Raw genomic sequence first — 21,211 nt, forward strand, 5'->3', positions numbered from 1 at the left:
AAACTCTTCAGTTCTAGTTTCCTCCATTATTTCTTGTCTGGTTTTCGTTTAACGTAAATAGAAAAGAGAGAGAGAGAGAGAGAGAGAGAGAGAGAGAGAGAGAGAGAGAGAGAGAGAGATCTTACCTAAGTAGTTTTGTATTTTGTAATAAAAATGTCCGCCCCCAAAAGGAATGTATATATATATTTTTCCCCACCTTCTTGTTACATAACTTTCAGTTTTCCCTTTGCGAACCCATTTTGTGTTCCGAGAGTTGGCTTGAGGATAAAGTAAATATTTTTAAAGTATATATTATTGTAGGTAGATAACTCCCACAAAAAGGTGATCAAAATATTTATTTTTTTTTTCTCTTTTTTTTATTCCCAGGATAGCAGTTTCAGACAAATGTTTTGAGATGTTACTTCTAAATTTTTTTTAATTTTTTTTTTTTTTTTTTTAATTTTTTTTTTTTTTTTACTTAGCTTTAGTGAGGACGGTAAAGTAGGGGGAATATTGTATTAGTAATATCGTAAAGAACAGAAACTCCATAAACAATTCTGTATGTCATTTCTCATTCCTTTTTTAACTGATGCATGTTTGCAATATATTCTTTTCGTCTGAAATTCTTGCATGCATTCATTTCCAGTCTGAGCTCTGGAAACTATAATTAGACGTATAAATTCATCTCTTTTGTTTGATTGAAAAGAAAGTTTAATGTTTTAAGTTGAACTAAAAAAATTAATAAACCTATAAATAAATAAATAAGAAATACAAAAAAAACAATAGCAAAATTGGAGACCAAATAATAATATCGAAAATATTAGAAAAAAATATATAATAATAATAATAATAATAAAAATAATATAATAATATAATAATAATAATAATAATAATAATAATAATAATAATAATAATAATAATAATAATACTAAGTATAGAGGACTGCGTCAACATCGAGAACAGAGCACTGGGGCAATATCTGAAAACCAGTGAAGACGAGTGGCTAAAGAGTGCATGGGAAGAAGGACTAATAAAAGTAGACGAAGGCCCAGAAATATACAGAGACAGAAGAATGACAAACAGAACAGACGACTGGCACAACAAACCAATGCACGGACAATACATGGGACAGACTAAAGAACTAGCCAGCAATAACACATGGCAATGGCTACAGAGGGGAGAGCTAAAGAAGGAAACTGAAGGAATGGTAACAGCGGCACAAGATCAGGCCCTAAGAACCAAATATGTTCAAAGAACGATAGACGGAAATAACATCTCTCCCATATGTAGGAAGTGCAATACGAAAAATGAAACCATAAACCTCATAGCAAGCGAATGCCCGGCACTTGCACAGAACCAGTACAAAAAGAGGCATGATTCAGTGGTAAAAGCCCTCGACTGGAGCCTGTGCAAGAAACTTCAGCTACCTTGCAGTAATAAGTGGTACGAGCACCAACCTGAGGGAGTGATAGAAAACGATCAGGCAAAGATCCTCTGGGACTATGGTATCAGAACGGATAGGGTGATACGTGCAAATAGACCAGACGTGACGTTGATTGACAAAGTCAAGAAGAAAGTATCACTCATTGATGTCGCAATACCATGGGACACCAGAGTTGAAGAGAAAGAAAGGGAAAAAATGGATAAGTATCAAGATATGAAAATAGAAATAAGAAGGATATGGGATATGTCAGTGGAAATCGTACCCATAATCATAGGAGCACTAGGCACGATCCCAAGATCCCTGAAAAGGAATCTAGAAAAACTAGAGGCTGAAGTAGCTCCAGGACTCATGCAGAAGAGTGCGATCGTAGAAACGGCGCACATAGTAAGAAAAGTGATGGACTCCTAAGGAGGCAGGATGCAACCCGGAACCCCACACTATTAAATACCACCTAGTCGAATTGGAGACTGTGATAGAGCAAAAAAAAAAAAAAACAAAAAAAAAAAAAAAAAAATAATGATAATAATAATGATATCAAACATATAAAAGAATAAAAAAATATAATAAAAAATAGAAAAAAAAAGGAAGAAAAGGCGCAATAGCAAACTTAAAGGCCAATAATAATAATAATAATAATAATAATAATATAATAAAGAAAAGAGGCAACAGAATCAACCATCTGATGTTCATAGACGAACATCAAGCTGTATGGTAAGAGCATCAAGGAATAGATAACCCTAATCCAGACCTGTAAGAATTGTATCTGGGGACATCAGGATGGAGTTTGGAATAGAAAAAAAAAAATGGGCCTTAGTCAACATACAAAACAAAAGGGCAAAGTAATAAGGACTGAAGGGATAAAGCTACCAGATGGGAACAACATCAAACACATAGATGAGTCGGGATACAAATACCTGGGAATAATGGTAGGAGGGGATATAAAACATCAAGAGATGAAGGGCACGATCAGGAAAGAATATATGCAGAGACTCAAGGCGATACTCAAGTCAATACTCAACGCTGGAAATATGATAAAAGCTATAAACACATGGGCAGTGCCAGTAATCAGATACAGCGCAGGAATAGTGGAATGGACGAAGGCAGAACTTCGCAGCATAGACCAGAAAACGAGGAAACATATGACAATGCACAAAGCACTACACCCAAGAGCAAATACGGACAAACTATACATAACACGAAAGGAAGGAGGGAGGGACTACTAAGCATAGAGGACTGCGTCAACATCGAGAACAGAGCACTAGGGCAATATATGAAGACCAGTGAAGACGAGTGGCTAAAGAGTGCATGGGAAGAAGGACTGATAAAAGTAGACGAAGACCCATAAATATACAGAGATAGGAGAAAGACAAGCAGAACAGAGGAATGACATAACAAACCAATGCACGGACAATACATGAGACAGACTGAAGAACTAGCCAGTGATGACACGTGGCAATGGCTATTGAGTGGAGAGCTTAAGAAGGAAACTGAAGGAATGATAACAGCGGCACAAGATCAGGCCCTAAGAACCAGATATTTCCAAAGAACGATAGATGGAAATAACATCTCTCCCATATGTAGGAAGTGCAATACGAAAAATGAGACCACAAACCACATACCAAGCGAATGTCCGGTACTTGCACAGAACCAGTACAAAAAGAGGCATGATTCACTAGCAAAAGCCCTCCACTGAACCCTGTGCAAGAAACACCAGCTACCTTGCATATAAGTGGTACGAACACCAACCTGAAGAGTGATAGAAAACGATCAGGCAAAGATCCTCTGGGACTATGGTATCAGAACGGATAGGGTGATAATGCGAATAGACCAGACATGACGTTGATTGACAAAATCAAGAAGAAAGTATCACTCATTGATGCCGCAATACCATGGGAAACCAGAGTTGAAGAGAATGAAAGGGGAAAAAATGGATAAGTATCAAGACCTGAAAATAGAAATAAGAAGGATATGGGATACGCCAGTGGAAATTGTACCGATAATCATAGGAACACTAGGCACGATCCCAAGATCCCTGAAAAGGAATCTGGAAAAACTAGAGGCTGAAGTAGCTCTAGAACTCATTCAGAAGAGTGTGATCCTAGATACGGCGCACATAATAAGAAAAGTGATGGACTCCTTAGGAGGCAGGTTGCAACCCGGAACCTCTCACTATAAATACCACCCAGTCGAATTAGAGGACTGTGATAGAAAAAAAAAAGATAATAATAATAGTAATAATACGGCAATGAATAATAATACAGTGGATATCGTTCCTATTCTCAGTGAATCATTATAAAAAAGATTTATTTGCAAGGTTAATCAGAATTATATTATCATCAAAATAATCATTTACCTTGGAATTTATTGAGTTGATAATGTGAGTATTTCTAAATGTGATTCTTCGACAATTCACGTCCATAATCGATTACTAAATGACGGGAATTTCCTTATGGAATATTTATTTACTTATTTATTATTTTATTATTTTTTTTCTATTGCAGAATTAGCCTGAGTTTATGCTTCATCATCATTTTCTGGTTTATACTCCAGAGAAAAATATGCTGGGTAATTATGCAATGCCTAATTGAAGTCGAAATCAGAGGCTTATATTGATGCATTACTCTAAAGCATAAAGAGACAGCGTTCTCAATATTAGCGTAGGTATATAAGGCGATAACGATACGTGGATGGGTGACCACATAAGCTGTCAGACGCCCAGAGAGGAGAGAGAGAGAGAGAGAGAGAGAGAGAGAGGGGAGAAGGGGAGGGCGGAATTCTCTGATGTATTAAATGTGAACGCAAATATTATTCACAGAATCAGTGGAGAGAGAGAGAGAGAGAGAGAGAGTTAGTTACAAGGAGTTACAAGGATTAGGATGTCTCAAAGATTTACTAGTCCATCCAAAGAGGAGATATCGTGTGCTCACTCACCTCTAGGAGCAGGTTTTCTGTTCATTCACAGTGTCCTCCTAATGATTTTCTCTAGCTTTTTTTTAAACTCTTCTTCCACAATGTTGCTGTTTACAACTTCTTTCTGGTGGCAGTTTATCCCACGTGTCATATATCTTGAATGTAAAGAAGTTCCCACAGAGGATGTGTTGCATCTCTTCAGTTTTATAGTTTCCATCCATTATTTCTTGTCTGGTGGTTTTCGTGTAACGTTAATAGAAAGAGAGAAGAGAGAGAGAGAGAGAGAGAGAGAGAGAGAGAGAGAGACCGAGCAGAGAGAGAGAGAGGTCTCTTACATAAGCAGTTTTGTATTTTGTAATAAGAATGTCCGCCCCCCGAAAGGAATGTATATATATATATATATATATATATATATATATATATATATATATATATATATATATATATATATATATATATATATATATATATATATATATATATATATTCCCCTCCTTATTGTTACATAACTTTCAGTTTTCCTTTGCGAACCCATTTTGTGTTCCAAGAGTTGGCTGAGGATAAGTATATATTTTTGAAGTACATATTATTGTAGGTGGGTGGGTAACTCCCACAAACTGAAAAAAAAAACATATAATTTTTTTTTTCTTTTTTTTTCTATTCCAAGGATAGCGGTTTCAGACAAATGTATTTAGATGTAACTCCCGATTTTTTTTTTTTCCTTGATTTTTGTGAGGATGGTAAAGTAGGGGAATATCGTATTAGTAATATCGTAAGAGCAGAAACTCCTTAAACAATTCTGGATGTCATTTCTCATTCCTTTTTGAAATGATGCAAGTTTGCAATATATTCTTTTCGTCTGAAAGTCTTGCATGCAATTAATTTCCAGTCTTAGCTCTGGAAACTATAATTAGACTTATAAATTCATCTCCTTTGTTTGATGTAAATGGAAGTTCAATGTTTCAAGGTGAACTAAAAAATTAGTAAATCTATAAATAAATAAATAAGAAATAAAAAAAAAAACAATTTCAAAATAAATAAGACATAATAAAAAAAGAAGAGAAAAAAAGGCAATAGCAAAATTAGAGACCAAATAACAATAATAATAATAATATCCAAAATATTTCACACAGCGGTAGCTATTTCCAATTGGTTCGCTGTTTTACCACTCGCTTCAAAGATCACGTTGAAAGCTGAGGTCCTCATCACGCCCTTGGGAACTTTGTTCTCAATTACCGGTGGTGCTGTCGTTCCCTCGAGCTGTTAATTATAGCCGTCTGCCCGGGTGCCTTTTTATATCTTGACTCCATTTTTATATGGATGATTTTACCGTCTCTCTCTCTCTCTCTCTCTCTCTCTCTCTCTCTCTCTCTCTCTCTCTCTTCCTTGTGCGGAAAGTTGCCTTGTCCTAGGCTACAGCTAACAAGTCTTTGAGACATCCTAATCCTTGTAACTCCTTGTAACTCTCTCTCTCTCTCTCTCTCTCTCTCTCTCTCTCTCGGAATGAGTTGCCTATTCTTAGGCTAAAATTGAAACTATTCAATAAAAGCAATCGATGGCGACAATTACTGCAAGTACAAGAAAAGTCTGCATTCTCAAAAAAGCTGGTTTAGTGTATCACCAGAAATTATTTTGAAAATGTCCACTGCGTCCACAAGCCTTCAAAAACTAACAACACTTCAAATCTGATTTTGTTGCATAAGTTAAAATTATGAATTCCTTTAAAAATGTGAATTCCTTCAAAACTAAAAAAAAAAAAAAACATAAGTAAAAAAAAAACATATAAAAAAAATTTAACACTTAAAGAAATGAATAGGTAACATTTGGCATCTTTCTCTATTCATGTTTTATTTGTACGACAAACTTTAGGCAAAAGTGCACTGGATGTCTTACAAAACGCAAAAAAAAAAAAAAAAAACATTTATATTCCTAATATACACCAACTCACTGAAATAATAAGATATAATTTTATTTCCCTAATATAAACCAACACACAAATAGTAATATATAATGTTATATTCCCAATTTAACCAACTTACAGAAATAATAAGATATAGTTTTATGCTACTAATATACCAACTCACAGAGATAATAAGATATTTTATGTTCCTAATATACACCAACTCACAGAAATAATAAGATATAAATTTATATTCCTAATATACACCAACTCACAGAAATAATAAGATATGGTTTTATGTTCCTAATATACCAACTCACAGAAATTAGATATAATTTTATATTTCAAATATACACCACCTCACAGAAATAATAAGATATAGTTTTATATTCCTAATATACACCATCTCGAGAAATAATACGAGACATCTGAATACCTCGACGAACATTTCCTTGAGGTGAGAATCTTTTTTTCTTTTCCAGAACTACTTGATTACCTTAACTGGTTGGCTAAAATTCCCCAAAAGTTATGACACCGAGGAGAGAGTATTCGCTTGCAGTACCTTGCAGCCACATATTGGGGGGCGGGAGGTTTGTCACAGCGACCTCTGGTGGAGGAGGAGGAGGAGGAGGAGGCATAGAAGTGGATACAGAAGTGGAGCTGGTAATGGGAACTGAAATATAAAAGTGAAATTACAAGGATGAATTAGACATTTGCGCTTAACCCTTTCCTGTTTTTCTGGACTTCAAAAGAGACTCCCTGGCAGATGAAATCCCTCTTATCTGGTAATTAATGAGCATTCAAACACGAGAAAGAGAGAGAGAGAGAGAGAGAGAGAGATTTAAATTGTCTAAAGCTGAAATCACTCACTAAACTGGTATAAACAATCAAACAATAAAGAGAGAGAGAGAGAGAGAGAGAGAGAGAGAGAGAGAGAGAGAGAGAGAGAGAGAGAGAGAGACTGCGTTACGCAATCACTTCAGTTGGTTTGATGTTACATTTAATTAATTCATAATTCTTCCCGAACTATCAGACGCGATCAGGAAGTATCATCTGAATGCAGCCGTAACTGACGTCATTTCTTATTACACACAGAATGCCCAGTATCATACGAGGACTTCAATAGCGGGTCGTTATTCCGTATTCATCTGTACCTTAATTGATGGAAGCTTCATAAAAGAAAAAAAACGTGGACTTTAGACTTCACAGGATTTGTTTTAGACAACTAAAATAAAAAAACAGATCGCTGTGACCTAGAAACCCAGTGGTATATTTATTCATATGGTTATCTTTGCTACATTATGATATGTGTTTTATATCGTATATATATATACTATATATTATTATATATATATATATATATATATATATATATATTATATATATATATATATATATATGTATATATGTATATATATATATATATATATATATATATATATATATATATATATATATATATATATATATTATATATATCTATAGATACATAATATATATATATATATTATATATCTATATATATATATATATATATATATATATATATATATATATATATAGTATCAGAACGATGAAGCCTCCACTCCCCACTTCCCCGCAGATCCTCAGGGATGGACTGCTAGCCTCACCTTTCAACCTTGAACCCAGCAAACGTCGGCACCTATTTACATCTGGGTGAACTGGTGGGCGGTCGACCAGGAGCGGTCCATGGACCTAGCGAACGCAGACCAGGCCGTTGCTGAGAACCAGAGAGTAATTGCACTGCCCATCATGTTTCCCCACTTTCCCGATCCACTACCTACCCCTCCCACACCCAGGGCGGACAAATAGGTTTGCAGGAGGTGGGTGGATGTCATATCTCCCCTACTAACCTTGTAACCACTCAGGGTGGATAAACAGGTTTGCAGGAGGTGGGTGGATGTGTCATTTCTCCCCTACCAACCCCCACACCAATCGGCCCAGACAAACCGGTTTGCAGAGGTGGATGGATGATGTGGTCATTCTCCCCTACTAATCCCCGTCCCCACTCGGGGGCGGTGGCACAAACAGGTTTTGCATTGAGTTGGGTGGTGTTGTATCATTTCTCCCCTACCTACCTCGCCCAAACTCGGGGCGGACAAACAGGTTTGCAGGAGGTGGGTGGATGTGTCATTTCTCCCCTACCTACCACCATACCAATCGGCCCGGACAAACCGGTTTGCAGAGGTGGATGGATGATGTGTCATTTCTCCCCTACTAACCCCGACCCCCAGGAGGGGCGGACAAACAAAAAAGATCCACTTGGATTTTATTATTATAGAGATGGCATTATAACTAACTCTCTGAATAATAATTTTTTGTATCAAATGACCTTTTCCAAGATCATGGTACTTTCAGTCCTTAAAAAATACTGAATTTCTCAATCATACAAACCTTTCAAAAATGATTTTCATTATGCAATCCATTTGTTTTTCATCTATCCAGTTTTATCTGTAATTAAAATAAATTTTGTACTCGAAATAACAAAGGAAAGTCATTATCACATAAACCTGTTTAGCTACAGTCAGTCACAAATGCCATATCTTTATAAAGATTTATATAGTATCACTCACAAATGTCATATATCCTAAAAAAATTATAATAATAATTCATTTTCCGGCTGACCTATCGAGCCAATCCGAAATATTCTAATTCATCTGAACAGCTAAATGCTTCATTTGTCCCTGTTCTAATTTTGCGACGAAATGCTATTCCAATCACATTTAATTTGCTGATCAAAGTCTCAGATGAAAGATTCGGTGGGGCCACCCCCTTCTCAGGGAGGCTTAATCTGACGGACCGTTATTAATTACGGAAATTGAAATCCGTCGCTGAAATTGTCTGTCCGTCCGCACTTTTTCCGTCCGCCCTCAGATCTCAAAAACTGCTGAGTCTACAGCGCTGCAAATTGGTATGTCGATCATCTACCCTCCAATCATCAAACACACCAAATTGCAGCCCTCTAGCCTCAGTAGCCTTTATTTGATTCAAGGTTAAAGTTAGCCATAATCCTGCTTGCTTCTGGCAACGATATATGCCAGGCCACCACCGGGCCGTGCTTCAAGCTTCATGGGCAGCGGCTCACACAGCATTGTACCGAGACCACCAAAAGAGAGATCTGTTTTCGGTGGCTTTGATTATACGCTGTAGCGGCCATTTTTTTTTTTTTTTTTTTTTTTAATGAACTTGCGTCTTGGATCTTCATTTGCTCCACTGCTTTATATCTCTTCATCATTATCATCTTTAACGTCATCGTTATCAACAGCATTGCAAGGTCATTCTAATTAAACTCACCTAACGTAACTTCGCAAAGCTGTTGAAATACAACGCTAACCAGATAAAACTATATAACTCATTTCTATTGATGAAACTCGTCTTTTTTGGATCGACTTCAAAATATGACATATATATTATATTTTCTGAAAACATCGATAGTACTTGTCATCATAACATGGATGACGTCACTTGCGCATATGACATAACAGGAATGCAGTCAGGTATGCGGATATGATTCTCTCTCTCTCTCTCTCTCTCTCTCTCTCTCTCTCTCTCTCTCTCTCTCTCTGTATGACGCTAATAAGTAATGTCCTCTTGATTATCAAGTTTGAAAAAAAATTGAAAAAAGAAAATACGAATATTTTATGCGTCCAATAATTAATACATTTATTGCTGTATTCATCTGCATACGAATGAATATCGAGATGTATTATCCAATGTTGCAGGATGTGTATTAGCCGTGTCTTTCTATAATTAATATGCTACGTCAACGTACATGTAACTGCCTAAGTTAACCGAACACCTCAATTACTGCTATGTTAACATTGCATCGTTAGGCTAATTCGCTTATTACTGCCTAGCCAGGATGTAGGCTACGGGTATCCGCAGTGTAAATTATATATAGCTGTTAGTTACCTCATATAAATATAGGGCGACTCTGTTTCTGATACTTGTATATTGCTGAATTATTTGATTGTATGTAAAGCATAATTTTTATGACTTTTCTGTCGAAGTCATTAAGATGGCTATTCGTTTGCCTGTCCGCACTCTTCATTTCAAGGATATGTAAGTAATGAGAGAGAGAGAGAGAGGAGAGAGAGAGAGAGAGAGAGAGAGAGAGAGAGAAAATTTTGTTTTAATGTAATCATTGCGAACAGTTGCGTCAGATATTTGAGTACGTAGTAACAATAATATCTTTTACATCTATATTGCAATTAGGTTATATCAAATCTATCCAAGAACATGATAAATTTCGAGGCCTGAGAGAGAGAGAGAGAGAGAGAGAGAGAGAGAGGAATACAAAATGGAATTTAGAGTTTGAATTCACGAGCATGATGAATTTCTAGGCCTTGAGAGAGAGAGAGAGAGAGAGAGAGAGAGAGAGAGAGAGAGAGAGAGAGAATATGTTAACTACGTAAATGCAAAATTCCTTTCAGACAGCAATAACTTTTCTACTCGTTATTCAACCACTCAGACGGACGATTCTTTATTGAAGGAATTACATTTAATCGAAAACGTCCTATTCCAAGACTGACCAATTCCTGGAATCCTTGATCAGCGAGCAGATCGAGCGAGATAAACATATGATGAAATGCCGCGGATGGAATATATATACCCTTCTTATTTCATTGGCAAACACATCACTGTTGCGTATCTCGCATCTGATGTTGAAAGCTGCAGATGATGCAGAGGAAGTTTATTAGAGCACAAACAAACAAACAAGCAAGCAGATGTGTTGATGGAGGCCTTGGACATTTTGCCTACATCTACCTGGACCACCTCTCTACCACCTCTCTACCCAAATGGGAAAAATAATTCATGCAGGTCAATCCTACGACCAGACCCATATTGGCTCCTCCTGACAACAGCGTAAACCTACAATGGGAACTTCCTTTTTTTTTTTTTACCTTCATCTTTTTTTCATTTGTCACAGAGAGAGAGAGAGAGAGAGAGAGAGAGAGAGAGAGAGAGAGAGAGTAGCTTTGCATTTCTCGTTACTCAATATCCATAGAGAGAGAGAGATAGAGAGAAGGAGTTACTTATTTTTTGTTAATCAATATTCATATGGAGAGAGAGAGAGAGAGAGAGAGAGAGAGAGAGAGAGAGAGAGAGAGTAGCAGCTTTGCATTTCTCGTTACTCAATATCCATATGGAGAGAGACAGTGAGAATCATCTGACTCCATTTCTGTGTTTCGATTTGCACATATGACGTCGGCCATGTTTTGATGACGTGTGCCCTATCAATCAGAAAAATAAAAAGCGAAGTAATATTATTGCATCACTCAGGAGAGATTACAAAAGCAGAAAATCCAGAGCTCTGTCCCAGAGCCATTCCTTAATGCCTAAATCTCTCTGAATTATGAGTGGCTCTGGTGTCGTTCGAGTTTTACTTTTCATCTTTGCACCCGGAAATAGAGAGAGCATGCGATAATAATAATAATAATAATAATATAATAATAATAATAATAATAATAATAATAATAATAATAATAATAATAATAATAATAATATTGGGAACAACACATTGGATTCTTCCAATCTCAGTCTATAATAATAATAATAATAATAATAATAATAATAATAATAATAATAATAATAATAATAATAATAATAATAACAACATATGAATTATGGCAACCACATATCCCGCCTCAACACACACACACACACACACAAACACAACCCGCGTGATTAATGAGGAAATGGAGAAAGCAGCGATACAGAGGTAATGAAAAAGAAGCTGATTTCCATCCGGTGGGGGAAACTAATGAACGCGGCCTTATCATCATCCTCATCCTCATCCTCTCCTGGTCCTCCCTCCGTCGCTAATTAAAAACTGCCAATAATAACAATAATAATAATCCTCCATCCTGGAGGATGGGAGGGAGGACTCCTTCAAGGCAAATTACATTATCAGCGAGGTGATCCCTCCAGATGAAGGCGAAGGAAGGATATTAACGACTCTTATTAAATGGAACGAAGAAGGGAAATGGGCGTTCTGGCGCGGGATGGCATCGTTGATGTCCAGAGTTGCCTAAAAGTGGACGTTCTGGTGGTCTGAAATGCCCTGAAATCAAGTTTTCCGTTCAACGTATAACGCTCTAAGACCGGCAGGATTCCAGTTGCTCACCAGATGCGGTGGAGTGCGGCTACTACCCTTGCCTCCGGAAAGCGCTGCCAGATGCACGATCTATGGCTAAGTTTAACCTTAGATATAAAATAAAAACTACTGAGGCTAGAGGGTTGCAATTTGGTAGTTTGATGGTTGGAGGGTGGATGATCAACATACCAATTGCAGCCCTCTAGCCTCAGTAGTTTTTCTTAGATCTAAGGGCGGATGGACAAACAAAGCAGGCGTGCAATAGCTTTCTTTGACAGAAAACTGGAAAATTGAAGTATCCACGAGGAAAATTCCAAAACAAAATCCTATGACATTCAAAGGCCTGTAAGTCTATAAGATGACTAAACGTTCAAAAGCAGCTTACTTTGTTTCAATAATTCCGAATTCCTTTTTTCTTTTTTCATGACAACTGCTATTTCAGAAATTCTTTTGAGGTCCAGATAATACCATTAGTAAAGGTCAGGACCACATGGACTTTACATATGCCAAAACTCTCTCTCTCTCGCTCTTTCTTTCATTTGAGTGTGCAGGTTTGTGCATATATATAATTGTGCTAAAAACACACACACACACACACACACACACACACACACACATATATATATATATATATATATATATATATATATATATATATATATATATATATATGTGTGTGTGTGTGTCTGTGTGTGTGTGTGTGTGTTATATGGTACATAGTATATATATATATATATATATATATATATATATATATATATTGTTAGAGAGAGAGAGAGAAGAGAGGCAGAGGGATCATCATACAAGCTCAACTAATTAGAATCATTCCCTAAACATACGTTTAACATATTGATCGAATGAGAGAGAGAGAGAGAGGAGAGAGAGAGAGAGAGAGAGAGAGAGAGAGAGATGCTGAACTAATGAAAACGATTCCATTTCTTTTTTTTTAGGGTGCTACAGCCATTACCAATTCCTAGAGCAAACCGACTGAGTTCCATCAAAGCCGCTCGAAGTGAATCTGAGAAGAGCAAACGATGATACTCTGAACAAAGGTTGATGGAGTTTAAACAATGTTCTTATTTTTCCCAGCGCAACAGATTTCGTCCAATTTGTCCCAGAGTCAACAGCGGTGGAATAAAGACGGTGTGTAGTATGTACGTTTTCAGAGCCTGGGGGCGCGGGGTAGGGGTGGGGGGCGGTCGCTGAAAACAGATTAAACAGCTTGTTAAATAAAATCATACTGAACATCCTTGTAATGTTTTGTCTATGATTTTTTTTTTTTTATTTCACATTAAATATCAGTGTTCACTTGCTTGACGTGAGATCAAAACATTAAATAGAAACAAAAAGCTTATAGGGCGTAGGGGAGACATGACACATCAGCCCTCCTTCTGCAAACCTGCTTGTCCGCCCTGGAGGGGTGGGGTAAGGAGGGGATCAGGAGGGTAGGGTAGATAAAACACATACAATCTCCTCATGCAAACCTGCTTGTCCACCCCTGGTGGCTGTCAGGATAGGTAAGGAATCTGGAGGGTGGAGACATGACACATCCCCCCTCCTCCTACAAACCTGCTTGTCTGCCCTGGAGGGGCGGGGGAATGAGGGGAATAGAAGGGTAGGGGAGACATGACACATCAGCCCTCCTCCTACAAACCTGTTTGTCCGCCCCTGCAGGGTGGGTGGTAGGTAGGGAATCTGGAGGGTAAGGAACACATGAAACATCAACCCTCCTGCTGCAAACCTGCTTGTCCGGCCTAGTGGGGGTGGGGTAAGGAGGGGATCAGGAGGGTAGGGTAGATATTACATATCAACCCTCCTCATCCCAACCTGTTGTCCGCCTCTGGAATGGGCAGGGTAGGTAGGGAATCGTGAGCATAAGGGAGACATCACAGACAGCACCAGGTTCCAGCACTGCGTAGCGCGTGCCATCAAGCGCGTATATATATACGACCAGCATTCCCCGTAAGCATGTAAAGAGATGTCACATTAACTATGCAGTGGAAGTCTGTTGCCAATTTATTACACTTGATTCACAGGCCACTCAACAAACTGGACAAAAAAAACATATATATAGATATATAAAAATAATCCCCATTGTTTATTTAGTACTGACAAAACAAAACTGTTAACTGGAATAAACTGCCATGATAAAAGGTATAATTGGACGATTGAATTCATAACCAAATACTGACAAAGTTAGGAAATGCAATTATTTTGCAAATGGGGTCTTTAAATCTGATAAATGAAACAGTGGTAGAAAATGCTATCGGCTTCGTCTCTTTGATTTAATTGTCTAAATGTAAACAGAAGCATGACGTTGAAGTGAGGAGAGAGGGAGAGAGAGAATTGTATCATTTCAATGCGTTTGTTAAAATACTTTTAATAAACGTTTTATTTCACAATGGAGAATTGTATCACTTCAATTATTTTATTAAGAACGTCAATGAAAAATATATTTCACATCGGATCATGGAATTATATATGATTTCCATTGTACTGTATTGCAATCATTTCATTCAGCTGCCAGAATTAAACACTTAATATTTCTAGTACAAAGAATTATAACGTGAAAAAAAGGGATAATTTTGGCACAAAGTCTGAATCATATCAGTGATTTTTGCTCTTCTTTTTTGTCAGTAGTCAATGTGCAATGGTGTATTTCATTGAGGTGCACTGTAGGCAAAACGTAAGGTCGTTTAGCAGCGTTCCTCTGCCCCTAGCTGCAACCCCTCATATTCTCTTTTTATATCTTACTTTCCACCCTCTTCTAAAAAATTGTTCCCCGTATGGGGTAGTGCCGTCAGTGGACCCCATGTTGTGCACTGTAGGCATTACTAAAGGTTCTTTGCAGCGTGCCTTCCTTAGGCCCCTACCTGCAACCATTTTTCGTTCCTTTTACTGCACCTCCTTTCATATTCGCTTTTTTCAATCTTACTTTCCTTAACCCTCTCTTAATTGATTCATAGTGAAACTGCTTCGAGATTTTCCTCCTGTTACACCTTTCAATCCTTTTACTGCCAATTTCCATTTCAGCTCTGAATGACCTCATCGTAGGTCCCAGTGCTTGGCCTTTGGCCTAAATTCTTATAATATGTTCTCTTCTGTTCTAAATCATTTCCCAGATCCCATTACCCTCAGCCCAATAATATTCCTACACCAGGCCGTTGTAATTGTACGAGTATGCAAAGACCGCTCTCACATATTATTTCAATGGCGTGCGTACTTGACGCTGAAGATCCTAAGACTATTTCTTTAACAGATGTCCCAGCGGCGTATCTCAGAACGCAAAGGTGTTTTTTTTCAATAGAAAAATTTGTGAACAATTTTCTCTTTGCCCTCGTTAGCGTTGACAGATGTTGTAGCTAAATATTAGGGCTAAATATTGCAGCTATCAACCGCTTTACGAAAGTTCGTCTCTTGCAGTACTGGCTCGGCTTCTCTTAATTATTGCTTTCCATTTATAACTCGTTCTAGAGAAATGTCAGCCAGTATATTCTTAAAAGGAGAGAGAGAGAGAGAGAGGGAGAGAGAGAGTTAAAGCTTGGTATGAAGTTTGGATACGTCTTACGGTGTTCAGAGAAATTCCGATTCTACCTAGAGAGAGAGAGAGAGAGAGAGAGAGAGAGAGAGAGAGAGAGAGAGTTAAGAATTAAGTATAAATTCGTATTATGGCCTTCAGAGTAATGACGATTTTACCGAAAAGAGAAACTGATAAGGATTGGTTTATTTATATCACTGATGACTGAACTAGACGCCAAGACAAAACCATCATACGATTTATGATTTTCATTGTGCAAGAATCTCTCTCTCTCTCTCTCTCTCTCTCTCTCTCTCTCTCTCTCTCTCTCTCATAAGCATTAGACTCAAAATTTGCATAATACTGGCCCGAGCAGTATGAAATGCTACTAACTTTTATGACAGGGTACGTATGATAATTAACAGAGAAAAAAAAGAAACAGACCAATTACTGTGAATAGAAAAATTACAATGAATTCGAATGAAACTGAGCATTTTCCAACAAAGTCAACTGCATGGTGGATGTTTTGTCGGGAATACATATAATATATTATATACAATTTGCATATAAGATTATATTAAGAGCTATATAGTTACTAATGAGTTTGTGATGAAAGAAAACTCAACTGGTTTAGATAAATTAGATTCACTGAGCCTGGTAAATATTTTTCCATCATTTTTGGAAAGAGGTAAACTGTTTATTCCAAATTTACTGTTATGATTTTTCCTTGCGCAAAGGGGGTGGGACACACACACACACACACACACACACACACACACACACACGGAAAGGCCGCCATGGAAATTAAAATAATAGATTGTTCGCCTTTTTTTTTTTTTTTTTTTGTTTTTTTTTTTGGATAATCAGCTAATTCCATAATTTTAAGGATTATTGTACCGTAGGGAAATTAAAAAAGATTTTTCGTCTCCTTTACTGATTACCAATCGATATATTTTTTTTCAGGCGTATGAGTATGTATGAAATATATGTGTGTGTATGTGCGTATGTACAGTGGTGCTCAAATCTCATGCGACATGATTCTTTTTATATCGTCCAGATTCCCAGACTCAGCGTGACGTTGCCAAGTAGTGTTAAACTTTTTTTTTTTTTTCTAATATCATACATGTCGACAAGTTTGTGGATCACAGCTAGTTCATAATTTTTCCTTATGGTCATATATATATGATCCCTTTTAGGCATTGGTATGTTTCGTAATCTGTGTGGTTTGAAGTGATTATTTTTACGTTGCTCAGTTCAAAGTGCGGTGTGATAAGGTTAACGGTGCCATCAATGAAAGCACTCTTAACATGCTCCTCGAACTGGTCAACATAACTACCTACGCCTGCAGCATTGTGGTAGTAGACCTAATAAGCTCAACAGTAATAACAACATTTTCAAAGTATGAATGTGAATTACAACCAGTTTTCTTTGAATGTTGAAGTTTATGCTGTGTTTAAGCTGCCTGTATGTTGCAAAATGTTTCATAGGCCTAAAGAAATAATCTAAGCCTTCTGAGATGTAATCTGTTACTAATGAATTTATTTGTAGAGATTACCTGTTATTTGAGGAATACGATAGGAATATGAATTACAACCGTTTTCTTCATATGTTGAAGTTTTAGGCTGTGTTTAAGGTGTCTGTATGTTGCAAAATTATTTATAAGCCTAAAAAATATTCTAAGCCTTCTGAAATATAATCTGTTACTAATGTTTTTATTTGTAAAGATTACCTGCTCTTTGAGGAATGAAAGATGATGATGATTTTATTATATGGAGAAGATGGCTATTAATCGAAATATCCTAAGTATTAATATCAAGGCGTATGAAAAACTTGTTTTTCAACTGGTTTAAAATATTCTTTTCTTAAAAGTCCTTCTGCTCGCTTATGGTGTATAATTCATTCTTTCATAAGGCAACTTGAAGTGCAAGAATGTGCAGATAACCTCATTTCTCAGAAATTGTTAATTAATAGAGAGGTGTGAGTGTTAAGTGTAGAGTAAAGAAAACTAACGCCTAGGCATAGGAACAATATCTTGGCTTTGACAAAAGAATAATTGCATGTGCGAATATTTGCTATATGCCATCATTTTTTAAATATTTAAGAATTATAACAAATAATTATGTATGAAAATCCAATTATTCCTCTAACACATATAAAGTAAGTGTTTTCAAGATAATTTCATTGTCGCTACTCATTGTAAACCTACTTATGTTTACCACCGGGGTTGTTGTTGCACCGACACTAATGACAAGTCACACACGATCCCCTCACACGTTGATATCGGTGGGCTCATTCTACTTTTATGTATACATATTGACATTTTTTTCAGCATTGAGGAGTAAAAGCAATCAATTAGGACTATTTAAAATTTTATGTTGCTTTGGAAGCATTATTAATGTTACGACATTTTTTTTTTTTTTGTCAAATGCTTCAGCAATGTGTGAACGAAAGTTTTGAAAATGTTTCGAAAGTTTTTTCTGAAATTTGGCTACACTACATTTTCATACAGTTTTGAAATATATGACAAATTTCACTCTTATTAAACATATTATGGCCTTATTGTATGCAATAATCGCGTTTCCGCATTGAAATAATAGATAGATATGGGGGCATGCTAGTTGCCAGTTAGTGAATTTTGAACGAAATCCTATGGAGTCATGTCGCATGAGATTTGAGCATCACTGTACTTATACATATCCCTGTATAAACGTAAATAATTATGAAAATGTATGCATGTAATATATAATACATATATGTATATGTCTATATATATATATATATATATATATATATATATATATATATATATATATATATATATATATATACTATATATATATATATTTATAAATCGCAGTGTAGTTTAATCATTGTCAGAGAAATTGGCAAAAATTTATTTTAAACTCTAATGAAAGCGTTTCCATGAAAAGTCAAAGGTCAAAGTCGTCAAGGAATACGGTAATTTTTTTTATTCCTTCAAACATTTGTGCTTTCATGCACAGAACCTTTGTTTATCATGTCTGAATTAGTGTTTTATTTCAACCCCTGACGGCAATTCAGAAACAATATATGATGCAGCAATACTGAAAAATAAATGAAAAATAAAAAAAATTCAAACACATGCGTATGGCAATTTTTGGAATTGGTATTTTGATATGAAAGATTTCATGAATATGTAATTAACTTTTTTTTTTTAATAGTCGTATCCTAATGCAACAGTTTTAATCTAGAGTCAAGTATGTGGGATTTTGCAAATTGCACCTCAACAAAAAAATATATTCATAAAGGGTAGGTAACGACAAGGTCTTCATTATGATGGTAATTTCAAATAATCCTAAGCTTGAACAAGCAGCCATGAAATGTTTCATTTGATTGTCGTACGCATTAATCCAAAGATAAAGTATCACGTTGGCCGAGTGGACTTCGCACTCGGCTGCTAATTCGGTGGTGCGAGTTCGATTCTCGGCCCGGCCAACGCGGAACCAGAGAAATTTATTTCTGGTGATAGAAATACCTTTCTCGTTATAATGTGGTTCCGATTCCACAATAAGCTGTAGGTCCCGTTGCTAGGTAATCAATTGATTCCTAGTAACGTATAATATATCTAATCCTTCGGGCCAGGCCTAGGAGAGCTGTTAATCAGCTCAGTGGTCTGGTAAAACTAAGATATACTTACTTAATCCAAAGATAAACACACACAGTGGCCACTGCTGTTGTATAATGTTTCAATTACATCTATTCATCGTAAAATAGGTAACATCAGTTGCATTATTAAACCAACAACTATAAATGATGTCAGTCAATGGATGTAATTTATGATTGATAGAGAAGAGTTGAGATTAAAGCCATCGCCTTTGAATATTTTGTCATATTTTTTGTGGCTGGTAAATCATCGACTTCTCAACTGACGTCGTACACAGCATTCTTATGTACCTGTAAATATTTAGTTTTCTTAGGGGGATAGTGCCATCAGTTCACCTCACGTGGTGCTCTGTAGGCATTCATTAAAGTTCTTTATAGTGTTCCTTTGGCCCTCAGCTGCAACCTCTTTCATTCCTTTTACTGCACCTCCGTTCATATTCTCTTCCATCTGACTTTCCACCTTCTCTAACAATTGTTTCATAGTGCAGTTGCTCTGAGGTTTTCCTCCTATTACACCTTTCAACCCTTCTTGATGTCAGTCTCCCCCTTTCAAGGGCTAAATGACCTCATAGGTCCCTAATTCTTGGCCTTTGGCCTTAATTCTATATTCTGTTCTCTCTTTCCTTAGTGTTCTATGAAAAATGTGCCTCATCGCCCATTGGTGGGATATTTAACGAGACAGTAGAAGTCAGGCCACGTAAAGGTTAATCAAGGGGAATGAACAGTTATAGGCAAGTGACCACAGTCGCTCAGTCATTAAAAAATGTAGTGAAAAATATCTGGTTATGGCCAAAGGCAAGTTGCCCATGTACTTAATTATGTAATTGTACAACTTCCATTTTGCTTTGGCTGTTAGCAATTACAGATTGGTAGAAGCACGATTATAGCTAATTTTAATCTTGAATAAAATCAAAATTACTGAGGTTAGAAGGTTGCAATTTGGAAAGTTTGATGAAAGGAGGATGGATGATCAACGTACCGATGTGCAGCCCTCTAGCCTCAGTAGTTTTTAAGATCTGAGGGCGGGTAGCATAAGTGCGGACGGACGGACAAAGTCATCTCAATAGTTTATTTCTATTTTTTTTTTACGGGAAACTAAAAATCAATCAATCAAGAAATACAAATTTAATTCAGTTTTCATCTAAAAGAGGAAACTGTATTATCGAAGCCGATTCGTAATCAATCCAAAACAAACGAATATCTAAGTTTCAGACGAAAATTTAGCACCCAAACTCGATCAAGAAAAATGCAGACAATAATAAGGAGAACCTTCGAAAGAAAAATAGTTTCTCAAACGTATATTCATAATTCTCTAAAAGGCTTCGTACCCCCAAACGAGCGAGAAAATCATTGTAACTTTATCCCCGAGAGCTTCAATTATCCCAGAACCCTTATGGCATATTGTGCACGCAAGATGATTTATTACTCTCCCCAAGAGAGAGAGAGAGAGAGAGAGAAGAGAGAGAGAGAGAGAGAGAGGGCCTTTGTGAACATTCTGGGTGGCACTTTTCCAGTATCACTTAATTTTTTTTTTTTTTTATCATTCATAGTTGAGGTTGTCATAGATGAGAGAGAGAGAGAGAGAGAGAGAGAGAGAGAGAGAGAGAGGGCCAAAGTGAACTCTCTACCTTGCCCTTTTTCAGTATGCGTTAATTCTTAATATTTTTTTATCATAGATTATCGAGGTTGTTATGGAAGTAA

At 36.6% G+C, this 21,211-nt stretch overlaps 1 protein-coding gene across 1 annotated transcript in view; it reads right to left on the bottom strand.

Moving 5' to 3' along the window:
• The window catches only part of LOC135209779 (uncharacterized), a 162,433-nt gene extending 142,442 nt beyond the window's left edge, over positions 1-19,991 (bottom strand). The window contains exons 1-3 of the mRNA XM_064242561.1: positions 19,852-19,991; positions 13,921-14,105; positions 6,796-6,906 (exon numbers count right to left, since the gene is read on the bottom strand). Of these exons, the coding sequence (XP_064098631.1) occupies positions 6,796-6,906; positions 13,921-14,105; positions 19,852-19,991 (436 nt within the window). The remainder of the gene's footprint in view (positions 1-6,795; positions 6,907-13,920; positions 14,106-19,851) is intronic.
• Between the last annotated feature and the right edge of the window lie 1,220 nt (positions 19,992-21,211).

Source organism: Macrobrachium nipponense, chromosome 38 (genome assembly GCF_015104395.2).
Source record: "Macrobrachium nipponense isolate FS-2020 chromosome 38, ASM1510439v2, whole genome shotgun sequence".
NCBI lineage: Eukaryota > Metazoa > Arthropoda > Malacostraca > Decapoda > Palaemonidae > Macrobrachium > Macrobrachium nipponense.